The following is a 14,059-nucleotide window of genomic DNA, read 5'->3' on the forward strand; positions in this document are numbered from 1 at the left end:
TTTTGAGGTTTCGTTCCTGAATTCGACCGACGCTGTCAAAAGCTTTTGACAGGTCAAGTGTCACGAGCACTGTCCTGAGATGAGGTTTTCCTGGTTCGCAATCTATTTGGGTGTTTAGCGCGGTGGTAGTGCTATGCATTTTGCGGAAGCCATGTTGATGGGTAGCTAGGCGGAGATTCGAAGTGAAATGAGGGAGCAGAACGGTTTCCAAAGTCTTCGCTACTGGCGAAAGCAGTGGAATCGGTCGATATGACTCGCCTTCGCAAGCTGATTCCCCAGGGATTCAATTTTAGCTAATCGGATTATAAAAATCGAATATAAGAGCATTCAAACCATTCGAATAATTGAATATCACAAGATCTGGTTAACAGCCCGGAATAGAAACGTACATAAGTGCATGTCGCTTATTCTGTCTTAATAAACCAGCACAGCTTGACACTGGGAACACTTAAAAATAACAATATTTTAATTGGGCCGATAAATCCTGGTGAAACTGTTGCATTGTGGCTACAGTTTTATATTCTCATTTCAGAGATCCCAGGGCGAATGACAATGAAAATTATAAGGCAATTAAGGAGTTGGGTGCAAAGATCCCTTTTTAGGTAAAAGAGCTCAATAGGGAGAATAGGTTCAGTTTTATAGCCACAGCAAATATTTTTTACATCTTTATTCATTGATTTGTTATATGTATTTTCTTTTTTGTTTACATAGGAAGTGGGGCACGTAGAAATTTCACTGACGTACCCAGGGCCGGATTAACCCTCAACAGGGCCCGAGGAAATTATCAATTTGGGGGCCCCTTTTTTCACGTCTGTTCCCTTCTTTTTTCGATTGAAAAGTACAAACTTATATCTTTCATAAAAATTTTATTGTCACAATGTAATAATATCAATAAAATTACTATCTACATTTTAAACATGTCGTTTTCTACATTTGTTTTCGGAAAATTCATTAATTATATCATCAATATAGATTTTGTTCAATAAATCTGACTCAATGCAAAGTATGCCTAACATCTCAAGTCGCTCTTGTCGCGTTGTAGATCTTTCAACAGTTTTGATTCTTTTAGTTGCGAGAAGTATCGTTCGGCAGAACAATTTGTGGTCATTAACGTTAAAAAAATCCGAAGAGCTATTGCTGTGTTAAGAAGTACATCGGCTAAAGCATATATGACACTACTTTATTTTTGCTTGGATTCCAAGCTAAAAAAAACTGACGAAACTTTATCGGAACTTCTAAATACAAAAACAATTTCTATCATGAAAAAGCGAGACCACTATTCCCCCATAATTAGTGAGTTTGGCATGTTTTTGTTTATGTTTTACATTTTATTTTTACATTAACATTTTTAACAATAAAAACAATGCAAATGACACGCGCAAATTATTTCGGTCTCTAATGGTTCACTTTTTTCACAAGAAACTTGATTTTAATTGTGTTTTTATGCACCAAATTTTCAAACTAACAACAAAATTTTCATTTGTCAGAAAAAGATAAAGAAAAAACGGCCGAATGTCAAAAAAAACTTTTGAAAAACAAACTGGCTCGTTTTTTTAATGAACTAGGTTGTATTTTTCTTGTATTTCGCTATTTTTTTGAAATATAGCTTATACACTTACACCAGTACTGAAGCCGTATTAGGAGGGAGTGCGATAAAAAATTGAAGATAAAATACAGGAAAAAATACACGAAAATAAAGTAGTGTCATATAGGTATAATTGATCTTCCATTAGAATCGTATACAAATGACTATGGCGCATAATCATAGTCAAAATAAAATAGATTTTAAATTTAGTTGCAGCTTTTTGACATAATTTTCTATGAGCTATCTGTCAAAAAATCTGAAACTAAATTTAAAACCTATTTTGTTTTGACTATGATTATGCGCCTATGAGTTTTTTGTGCATCAGTGTATTTGGAGTTCACGTAACTTTAAAATTGTTTCATTTCAATGGAAAATTCTTTCAAATCTCTAGAATAAAAAATAACTAAGTTAATTAATGCTTCGTCGAGGTCTCCAACACTTGGAGAAAAGTTGATGAGAAATGCAAATATTTCTGAAACTTCCATATACTTTCACTGTAAAGATTGTTGATGATTTTAAGGAAACATTTTGTCATAAAAACATCGCGAAGCGAAAATTCTACTTCTGAAGCATTTCCGTCATTACGTTGTTTTTTTTTTCTACGACGAGTACGTTTTACGATTTCTGTATAACCTACACCAGGTAATAACTGTATTGTTTTTTTCCTCGAAATCATTGAACTTTTCACGGAATGAAACTAAACTAACGATACGTACGAAAAAGCACACGTTTTCAAAACTGCTTTTTCACTTTGCAAATGCAATTTGGATTTAGGTCTGGACTGTCAACTGAAGACGCTCTTCTTGACTTTTGTTCTTCTATTTACAAAGCAATTGACGAAAGGAAAAGCTGTGCTAGTCTTTTTGTAGATATAACAAAAGCGTTTGATATGGTAGATCACAGTATTTTAATGAATAAGCTCAGTTCGGCTGGTTTTTGTGGTAACTTTCTTAGTTGGCTTGAGTCATACTTAACGAGCAGAGTTCAGAGAGTTAAAGTTAATAATATTCTAAGCGAACCCAGATCTATAAACTTAGGTGTGCTACAGGGTTCGGTCCTTGGGCCAATTTTTTTTTTAATTTACATAAATTCGGTATTCTCATTGCCATTAATTGGTAAAGTTACAGCCTTTGCTGATGACCTAGCCATCGCATATGGTTCAGAAAATTCTTTTAATCTTAATGCTGATATTAACCACGATATCTTTTTGTTAAGAACTTGGTTCGCAACCCATAAGCTCGTGGTAAGCAGTAAAGCAAAGTTAATATATTTTAACTTAAATGGAAGGGAACCAGCAAGGAACGATATTATCTTTCATGCTTCCAATTGCAAGAGACACAAATTGTGCGCTAATAATTGTTCTCAGCATAGCACTACACTCAGTTTTAACGAAGCAATAAACTGTGTCAGTAAATGCTTTAAGATCGAAATTGTCTCAAATTTCAAATATTTAGGAGTTATAATTGACCAAAATTTAAGTTGGTCATCGCATATATCTGCTATGAAGGTTTATATGCTGTCAGCCGTACGCTCTTTTTATAATTTAAAAAGATTGTGCTCAAATAGGGTTTTGGCTATGGTTTATTATGGACTATTTCACTCAAAATTACAATATGGTGTTAGTTGTTGGGATGGTGCCTATGCTTGTAAAATTCATTCGCTTTTAATTCTACAAAAATGTCTTATCAGAAGAATGTGCAACGTTGGTCGTCTAACGCATTCTATAGATCTTTTCAAAACACTGAATATTCTTCCCATGAGACATTTATACTATTATAAAGTTCTAAAATTTTTTTTTATAAGGAGCGGGTATGCACAAAGTCCGATCTACAACATTCACAATCTAAGAAGGGCATTGCTGCCTCTAGTAAGAGTTCCTAGATTTCGCACCACACTTTTTCGTAACTTCTACACCGTTGTCTCGTGTAAACTATACAATAAACAACCTGCTCTGATACAGCTTATTGGAAGGCTACCAGCGTTTCTGAGGGAAGTGAAGAAATGGCTTCTTGGTTTCAATCATGAGGAGATAGAAATTCTGCTGCGTCCTATCTCATAATTCTTTGATGTTTATTAAAATCTGATGTACTTTTATGGTAAAAAAAAAAAATATAACTTTATATCTCTAATTATTGTTTGTATTTATAATAGTTGTATCATTGAATCTCTGTACTCATGCTTATCTTATATATTGTACCTTTTTATTGTAATGCGCCCCACAAGCATTTTAAAAAAGCGAATACCGAATGGAAGAAATGGCATTTCCACTGCTCATAATATGAGTATTTAATGTCATTATCTATTTTCTTATTTAATTATTAACTTAGATTGTAATACTGTATAATTATAAATGTTTATAAGAAAATAAAGAAAACAAACAAACAAACAAAAAAAACAAACTTATTCACTGAGCGCATAGCAGTCAAAATACACCCTCTGTACCAAAAAAAAAAATTTTCAAAATAAAAACAATTCTTTTTTATTATTCTATATACTCTCCTTTCACTTCGATACACTTCTTTGCACGCTAATACAATTTGTTAAATGAGTCGGAAATGTCCTTTTTAGGAACATTGTCTAGTTCGTCGGTCGTCGCCTTTTGAATGCGGTCAATTGAGTTTTATTTATTTGAGTAAAAATTATTTTCAGTTCTGATTATATTTTTCTTTCACTCTCTAGAATTTTATGTTTGTAAGAAAATTTTAGAAGTCGTTTTCATTTTTCGGAGCCCCCTAAAAGTGGGAGCCCCAGGCAACTACCTATTCGGCCTACTTGTTAATCCGACCCTATACGTACCACTATTGCTTCTATGTGATACGCAAAAAGATAATATTTATTCCCAATTTATTTCCCATTTTTGGCGAAAATTGTGAAAAATGGATTTGAGCAACAAATACATTGAAAAGATTATATATGAAATATACTATATATTAAGAAAATGTTACAAAGCCTACAACAACAAAAATGCTATATCACCTCAAATGTTTAAAACACGAAAATCTCAAAACTTAATTTTCAAAGAAAATTCTCTTTAGCAACTCCTCAATTATTAGCCCACAACTGTAGGTATAAACTTACACCAATTGAGATAAATGCGATATTAATATTTAGCATTAAATATTTCTAATAAACAGCCTGTAAAAAATAAATTGCAATTAATCAGCGAAATCAAACTCTTAATTAATCTGAACTATACAAAACATTTACTACATATGTATGTACATAGTGCGCACAGTGAAACGGATGAGCAGTTGTGGTGAGCAAAAGTCTAAAATTCGAAATTCGTTAACCGTTCTAAGTTCTACCCCAAATCGATAAATTAAATTAAGTTTCATTAAATTTAATCTAATTTAATGTAATTTATTTTATTTTAATAAAATTTTATTATATTTCATTTCATTTGGTTTTAATTGAATTTAATTTTAGACCTAGTTTTCATATGACGAGATTATCTTCATTTTCGTACTTTAGTCCTAATCGTTCATTATATAACTAAATTTCCCATATAAATTTTTCCCCTTGACAATCGGTAATTATGAATACATTTTAGAGGTGAGGATTTTTTCAAACAAAAAGCTCCAGCTCTAGAGTGTAATCTCTAATTGGAAGCAGAAAATAAAAGAGAAACATGAAAATTTGATAAAAACAATCTAGTTTCGAGGTGTGCAACATATGTAAAACACGTAGATTATCTTATGACGATTTATTGTAGATTAAGGCATGTGTAAGGGTTGTCTTATTTTATTATATTGTGGCGAATATTAGCATCACTATGCTGTTAGTAAATAATCACAACAACAATAACATTAAAGCAGTGGTCGCCAAAATCAAAACTGTGGCTATGTGAGTAAATTTAAAATCATCTTATTGGTAGTGGTTTAGTTGTTAATGAAAAATCAATGAGGTAGGATGTATGTACACATTTTTGTTAACACACAAAAAGTAATGCGTAAATATGCCGTACAAATACTACTTTATTGCTTGAGTCTAAGGAAAAATTTAAACAAAATAGATTGTTAACATGAAACCATTAGAAAATTCTGCGCATGAGCGTTTTTTTGCAAAATATCTTTTCGCAAATGCGCAAATAAAGAATAGCCTCACCCGATGTTGCTACTCTGCTTGTTCAGCGACAACTAAATACGAATAACGACGAAAGAAAATAATAATACGTGTGAAGTGGCGCCAATAATTATTCAACTAAATAGGGACCGCTGAACTACAAATATACATGTATATAGCTTGTAACCAAGCCTGAGATACAATTGTTCTCGAACTGTTCGCGAAATGACTAGACTTTAGGAGAAATGGATGAATGACAAAACCGAGAGTATAAAAGCTGCGCAAGCTGAGAAATCAGTAATCAGATTGATTTAAACACGCTTTTGTGAAATACGTGATATCGAAATATAATTGTACTACTCCCAAGTAGAATAAATAAAGACCATATTGCAATACTGAATATTGGAGTGATTTATTCAACAGTTTGGCGATTCGAACGTTAGCGGAGGGTTTGGAATAAGCGAAATTTTCCCTAGAATTCGTTACAATTGGTGTCAGAAGAGGAATTGTTGAATAAATTCCGAAGATTTCGAATACAACGTGGGCATGGCAAAGTTAAGTGAATTAAAGATCCAGCAACTGAAAAAGGAGTTGGAGAGTCGTGGATTGAATACAACCGGCAATAACATCGAACTTCAAGCACGGCTACGAGGTAATGGAGTCGCAATGAATTAATGTGGACGAGTATGTCTTTCATCCTGATGGGGACGAGACAACAACAAAAAAGGAAGAGAAAAACCAAACATCGCAGACAGTTACGAGCACAGACTTGAACATGATATCTGCTCAAAATCGACAGTGGTATCCCAACTGGAATCACAGGAGGCACGTATAACATCCAATATGGAAGCACAGGAGGCACGCATTTCAGAAATTTCGTCGCAAAGATCATCTCAACTGGCAGATCAGAAGACAAGTATAGCATCCCAACTGGAATCATGTCAACACAGATTAGATCCAAGATTGAAGCACAAGAGACACGAATATCCGAAATGTCGGCGCAAATTTCAGCACAGATTTCATCGCAGATCTCTGCACAACTGGAAGAGCAAGAGAGACGTATTTCCTCGAAGTTGGAGGGGCAAAATATACAATACAAAAAATACGATACAAAGATTTTACAACTCCAGGACAAAATCGATGCCGAGATTGAAACATTTAGAGGTCGTATACAGGAGCTGCAACTAAATCGCCCAGCAGTTTCAGCGAGTAATCCAAAGGTAAAACCTTTGCCAGTATTTAAGCTTCAGTTTGAGAAGACCGCAACCGTAAACAACTGGAATTCGGAAGATAAAGTTGCTGCACGGTTCGTGGCATTGAAAGGGCCTGCGCCAGAAATCTTACAGACTATTCCAGAGTACGAGCAGAACAACTACGAAACATTGATGAGCGCTCTAGATAGGCGATATGGAAGCGAACACAGGAAGCAGATCTACCAAATAGAGTTGCAAAACCGCTACCAAAAAACCAATGAGACTTTGTAGGAGTTTGCTCCTGATGTTGAAAGATTGGCTCATCTCGCAAATGCGAACGCACCCGTGGAATACACAGAGAGGGTAAAAATTCAGCGCTTTATAAATGGAATACGGGCTGTCGAAACGATACGAGCTAAATATGCGAATCCAAAACCAACATTCGCGGAAATGGTGTTACATGCTCTGATTCAGGAACAGCATCGCTTCAATGTAAGCCAGCTTTGAAAGCACGCCGTGTGGAAATAGAAAGACTGGTGAAGCCAGGTCACATTGCACGTCATTGCGGTATCGACCCTAGTGGTTCCAACATCATGAATGGTCTTAAGTACAAAGCTGGAGAAGATGAGCAAGAGCGAGCCAGATGTAAAGATCGAGAACTTGTTCCAGCTATTAAATGTGCTCTGATATCTGTATCACAAATCGGAAGAAAATCGAGTAGTCTTACCGTCAGAGGATATCTGGATGGCAAGGAGCGTTTACTGACTGTAGATATGGGCGCATCTCATTCCTTGATCCGAACTAATTTGGTCAACAGAAGAGTAAAGCCATTGACTGGAGTAAGATTGCGTACGGTCACTGGCGAGTATAACCAAGTACAGGGAGAAATGGCATGTGAAGTCTTAATTGGAAAGGTCACGGTTCTACACAAATTCGTTGTGGCAGAGATTGTTGATGAAGTCATATGTTGAAGCGAAAAATATGGAGGGAGGAGCGAATAAAAAGATTAAGAAAAGGTGTAGAGGGGGAGGGCAGAGTTAGACGGAACAGCTTATTAAAATGATAGACGAAATTTAGGGCAGAGGAACGTCTGCCGAGTCTGCTAGTTTTATTTAAAATTATAGTCGACTCAAAAACAAAGCGGTCGACTGCTAAGAATAATATATTCAATTACAAGAAAAGAACGTACATAAACTTATAAGCCAAGAATTGAAGTAAATTATATATAACTATACGCATTACAATTTCAATTTTAATATACAGAAAGTAACAATGTTATTTAAGGATTTATATAAGTGTGCCCTGTGGGCCATCGTGAGGAGCTGAGAAGGGAGCTTACGCGAGGTGCTCAGAAAGGAGCCAGATGCCCAGTAGGGGGAACACGCGAATTGCATGCGACGAGGTTAATAATTAATTATTTATTTACTTCGTTTAAAATATCAGGCCAAACACAAGAGTATAAATAAAATAAATGTAAGGCGCGATAACCTCCGAAGAGATTTTAGGCCGAGCTTCTCTTCCAATTTGCGTCTTGCTCCTTTTTAATTTTTCCTACGAATTGGCCGGACGGGACCTACTTGTTTTATGCCGACCCGAACGGCATCTGCGAGGCAGTTGAGTTTTCTCTAAGAGCTTTTCATGGCAGAAATACACTCGGAGTGCTTGCCAAACACTGCCGGGTGGCGACCTCGCTTAGAAAAATTTTCTTCTAATTGAAAAACCTTATTTCTAAAATTTTGTTGTTGCTTTGCCCGGGGTGTGAACCCAGAGCATTCGGTGTGGTAGGCGGAGCACGGTGGCCGCCGGAGTATGGCAGTATGTAAAGTAGCAAATGAACATTGGAAGCTAATAGAGTTTGTACAGGTCACTATATCGTGAGCAACAAATCCGCATAGGATTATTTCTGGCAAAGTTTTGTCGACAAGGAGGTAAATGAAAAGGCACAAAGTGTCTAAAAGTCGTAGTAGGAACAGCAAAATTTAGTCTACTGACCAGATCAGGGGAGTCAATCTCACCGATTATCAGCTTATGAATGAAAATTTCACCAAGTAATATTCGACGAGTTTCAAGTGGAAGATGAAGACTTGAATCCCAGTTGAGACCTCGTAGCGGAAAAATTAAAAACTGTTTTTGGACTGACTCAATCCAATTTATATGGTGTTGATAGATTTGAGACCAGACACTTGAACAGAACTCGAGAATAGGACGTACCAACGAGGTATAAAGTATTTTGGTGAAATAAGGGTCATCAAACTCTCAAGCCCATCGTTTTATTAATCCTAGTACACCTTTCCTTTGTTTAAAGCAGTTGAGATATGTAAGATAAAACTTAATTTCGGATCCGAAAGAACACCTAGATCACAGAAATATGATCCAAAGGGGTGCCATTTAATATATAAAATGCCATAAACGGTTTCACACGATACATTTTCATTTGCTTGCATTCAGTGCAATTCTAAAAAGTAAATTTGTTGAATACCAACTTTGAAATGAGCCAAGATCGGCCTAAAGCTGGTTAAAACTGGATGAATCTGAGCGCAAATATGTGTGACAAAGTTTTACGTCATCAGCATACATTAAAGTTCTAGAGTATAACATAACTTGTGGTAAGTCATTAATGAACAAAGTAAAAACTAAGGGACCCAAATGACTACCCTGGGGCACACCAGAAATTACATTAATCGACTTTGAACAATTGTTTTTGAACAAAACTCGTTGAGTTCTCTTTTCGAGATAACTTGCTATCCAAATCAAAAGACGCTTAGGAAAACCCAGAAGATCAAGTTTAAGAAATAAAAGCTCATGATTAACAGAGTCGAATGCTAAATTACTAAAGTGAGTGTAAATGACATCCGTTTGTTTTTAATCCATAAAACCATCCATAATTAGGGATGTAAATTCGAGTAAGTTGGTTATTGTTGATCTCCGGCGCACTTTTCTTATGCTTTATATAGTAATAGCATGTGCTCTTTCAATACTGTAATTTATTTAAAGTGTGCATTAAGAAAATGTCAGAGAACGTGACCTGGCGAGACAACTCGACCCTAGAGACCCCATGTTAGGAGTCTTAACTTGGAAACTATGCGGCTGGTAAATGAACACAAACTTGCCAAATGGGAGGAGCATCTAAAGAACTGCAACCTCTCTGCCGGTGTAGGTAAAATGCGGTCAACAGTCAAATCCTTGTCCAATCCAACAAAGCACAATGATAAAGTAGTAGAAAAGGCCAGACGTCGAGCAAACAGATGAGCATATAAACATAAACATGACATGCACCCCATTACCATCACCCCCACAGAGGCTGAAGAAGCCATCCACAAGACCAATCCCTCTAAATCGATAGGCCAAGACGGAATAGCCATTCCAATGCTAAAAAACCTAAACTACCTAACCCACATTTTCAACCTGCCGCTGAAGTCCTTTGTCATTCCCGCGGAATGGAAAATGGCAAGGATAATTCCACTACTAAAGCCTCGTAAACCAGTTAACGAGCGCGAGTCATATCGACTGATATCACTCCTTTCGCCACTAGCGAAGACATTGGAAACCGTTTTGTTCCCTCATTTCACGGCGAATCTTTGCCTAGCCACCCACCAACATGGCTTCCATAAAATGCCTAGCACTATCACCACGTTAAACGCCATAAACACTCAGATAAACTACGGACTATATCAGGAAAAACTTCATCACGGTGCTCCTGGCACTTGACCTGCCAAAAACTTCAAGACATAGAAGGCTCACACCTGCCCCCTTGTCTAAAAAGATGGAACGCAAATTATTTGAATGGCCGGCAAGTGTCGGTTCAATTTTGGTACGAAATGTCAAAGCCGAGGAAAATTAAACAGGGGGTACCACAGGGTGGTGTCCTATCCCCGATTCTGTTTAATTTCTACATATCAAAACTCCCTTCCCCATCAGAAGGAGTTACAATCATTTCCTATGCTACCGACTGTCAGTCACCCATAGATTTTAGGGGTAACGTTCGATAATAATCTGACCTTAAAGGCGCATGCCACCGAAGTTGTATCTTATGTAAAGAAACATTGCTAACCACGTATAAAGCAATTGGCCGGCCCCTCACGTGCTACGCGTCACCAGCTTGGTCGCCTAGTCTTAAAAACACATACTGGAAAAGGCTACATGCTTGTCAAAATACTGCAATCAGAACTGCCATGGGATGTCTCCTTATGACCCCCGAACACCACCTACATAGTGAGGCCAAATAGCTCAACATTAAACAGCACTTCGAAATACTGAACATGCAGTTTTTGCTAAACTGTCGCAAACCAGGACATCCTAGCAAACAACTTCTTGATCTGGCCCTACCTTCACGGGGGTTAAGCGAACATATCCATAAGCACTATGACGAGATCCGGCACCTGCCAACACAGCCGTTTGCTCCATACAAGCATTAGGAGGCCCTAAGCAAAATCCACACAGAATCGCCAGGACGCGCCCGGTGAACCCTGTTATTAATATACGATGTCCTACTCTTCAGGAGAAGAAAGCACACTAGCAAGGGAGACACGAGTCACCCTGGCCCAACTTCGTTGTGGATACTGTAACAGGTTAAACCTTATTTGTCGAGAATCAACCCCGACATACGTAATGTATGTCCTACATGCGATGTGTCCTCACATGACACCAACTATCTTTTCAATTGTAATGTGGAACCTACGCATCACGCACCAATTTGCCCCTGTTGAAACTGCCAGTTTCCTTGGACTCCCGTTAGAGGACCTTGATGAAAATTTGTGAGTGGTCGTGCCCATTGAATGGGGCGAAGCACTGTTAACACAACAACATCATCTGCAAGGCAGATGAATTTTCACTGAGCAGCTTTTCATGGCAGTAATACTCTCGAAGTGCTTGTCAAATAACTGCCGAGCGGAGTCCCCGCTTAGATCGACTTCCTTCTAATTGAAAAAAAAAAAAATGTTTTTAAAATTCTGATGTTGCTTTGCGTGAATCCAGGTTCCTCGGTGTGGTAGGCGAAGCACGTTACCACCACACCATGTCGGCCGCCTATTAGTGAACTGCAGGTCGAAAAAATAGAGGGACTTATGTTCGTATATGCTTGTAAATATAATGTTGCCTGTGGGCAACACATTTTGTTTGAATGTGTTTTTGTTTGCTCCATACTCACCGTTCGTAAATCACTTGTGCTTTATGCAGCTCAATGCCACCGTTGGTTTGATTAGTGGTGCGTGGTATTAGACGAGCCGCTATAGACGAACGATGCTGCGCTTTGCAACGACAAGGATCATGCTTGTCCAAATAATGCGACAGAGTATCCCATCCACCGCCAACACGTACCATGACATGAGAGCGTAGAATCTAAAGCAGGGTAACAAATGCAAATTCAAGTAAATTATTTAAATAAAAAAAAAAATAAAAAATGTGCTATAAATAGACTATGATTCAATCACAAGAGGTTTGCCCGACTGACACATTTTTTGACGATTGCAGCCATTTGGCTCCCAAATCTTTTTGAAATCTGTACATTTTAAAACCTCTTAATATCTCGATCCCTGTCTCATGCAGAAAACTTTTTCATCCTAAATATTACAACCTAGTAAAGCCCAAACCTTCGTTCAGTTCAGATCTCTGTTATATCGGGAAGTTCCTTAAAACTCCAAAGCAACATTTCTAAGTTCGGATGTTTTTCAGAATTCTCACGATCCCCGGACCACCCAGCAAAGTTGTTTTCCTCGTGTTAAATTACCATCGGGTTCATATTTGTTCCTAGTTTCAAGTCTCTATCTCTCCGGGAAGTAACTTAAAACTTAATTGAAGAAAGAATCGGCGCATTTCCGCCTTGGCAGCTACTTCAATGTTGGCGGATATAAATTCGAGACTGTGAAAAATTTCGTCTATTTGAGCTTTGTCAGCTTAGAATTTAAACAGAGAATAACTCTTGCCAAAAAATGCTGCTTTGGACTGAGAAGGCAATTGAAGAATAAAGTCCTTCCTCGACGAACAAAAATCACGCTCTACAAATCGCTTACCAGTCCTGATGTATAGCTCGGAATCATAGATGGAGTCGAGAGAATATTAGATGATCCTTGGACTTTTCGAGAGAAAATTTCTCCGGAAGACTTATGGTCCTATCCGTGATGCCGACGGCGAGTATTGAAGGAGCCATAATGATGAGCTCCAGTAGATTTACGCAGCGAAGAAAAACCCAAAGACTTGGGGTTGGCTAGGCCATGTTATGCGAATTAACGAAGGCGCTCCGACCAAGAAAGTATTTCAGATAGAAGCAGAGGAGGGGGGATATCTCTACTGAGTTGGGAGAGGCAGGTGGAGGGAGACTTGAACTCCCTTGATTCTCGCAATTGGCGTCAGTTATCGCGAAACAGGGATAGCTGGCGTGACTTGATACGAAACAGCCAAATTGCTTAGGCGGTTAAGTGCCAATTAATGATGATGATGATGGTACCCTCAACGTTTTATCATATTGTAACAAATTTGCTGAAAATCCTTTTATTTGCCCTTTTGCTAGGTTCGTATCGCTAAACTGTAGAATAAATAACTCCAATATTGAATAATGGAAAAATGGCCTTTATTAAAATACTTCACAATAACACTCAAACTGTGCAACGAATAGCTTAATAACCAAACTGATAACTAAAATGAACTGACTTTCAAAATAATACTGCTATTGCTCGCTAGATATCGTCTTAGTCGTAACTGCTTGACAACTCAAATCAAACTCTACTATTGGCCGCCAGATCGCGTGCTTAATCAATAACTGATTGATAACTCAACTCAAACTGAATTACAGCGCCTCTACATCTGTTGCCTTTTATACCCTTTGGTTTCCTCGTTCGCATTTTTCCAGAATCTACTAGCATTGTCCATGAGCTCTCAAACTTCTCAGCTATATGCATGTGCTTGCGCATTGACTCTCCGCTGCTCGTATTCGAACATGGTACATATGTGTAGATGCAATTATTTATTCGTTTATGTAGATACATAAAGATTGAATTATTGATGTGAATGTTTGTAGTTTACAGTCTCTCGCGCGCACATAGGCGTATAAGTAAATGCATCTATGTGTGACATCTCTCAGCTGCCTTATATATGTGTATACATGATTTGATTATTGACGTAAATATCGCTTAGCATGGCCTTAGTGATGGTATAGCTTAGTGATGCTAATATCCGTGACACTGCCCTCCACCTAAGTCTGATCGTCTCGATCAGAAATCTCCCG

General features: G+C 37.6%; 1 protein-coding gene across 7 annotated transcripts in view; it reads right to left on the bottom strand.

The window, feature by feature from the left end:
* Nucleotides 1–14,059, bottom strand: part of pigs (pickled eggs) — a 618,878-nt gene that overhangs the window by 22,592 nt on the left and 582,227 nt on the right. For all 7 annotated transcript variants that reach the window (XM_067782653.1, XM_067782648.1, XM_067782649.1 and 4 more), the window contains one exon: nucleotides 11,987–12,177. In XM_067782653.1, the coding sequence (XP_067638754.1) occupies nucleotides 11,987–12,177 (191 nt within the window). The remainder of the gene's footprint in view (nucleotides 1–11,986; nucleotides 12,178–14,059) is intronic.

This window comes from Eurosta solidaginis, chromosome 4 (assembly GCF_040869045.1).
Source record: "Eurosta solidaginis isolate ZX-2024a chromosome 4, ASM4086904v1, whole genome shotgun sequence".
NCBI classification, from domain to species: domain Eukaryota; kingdom Metazoa; phylum Arthropoda; class Insecta; order Diptera; family Tephritidae; genus Eurosta; species Eurosta solidaginis.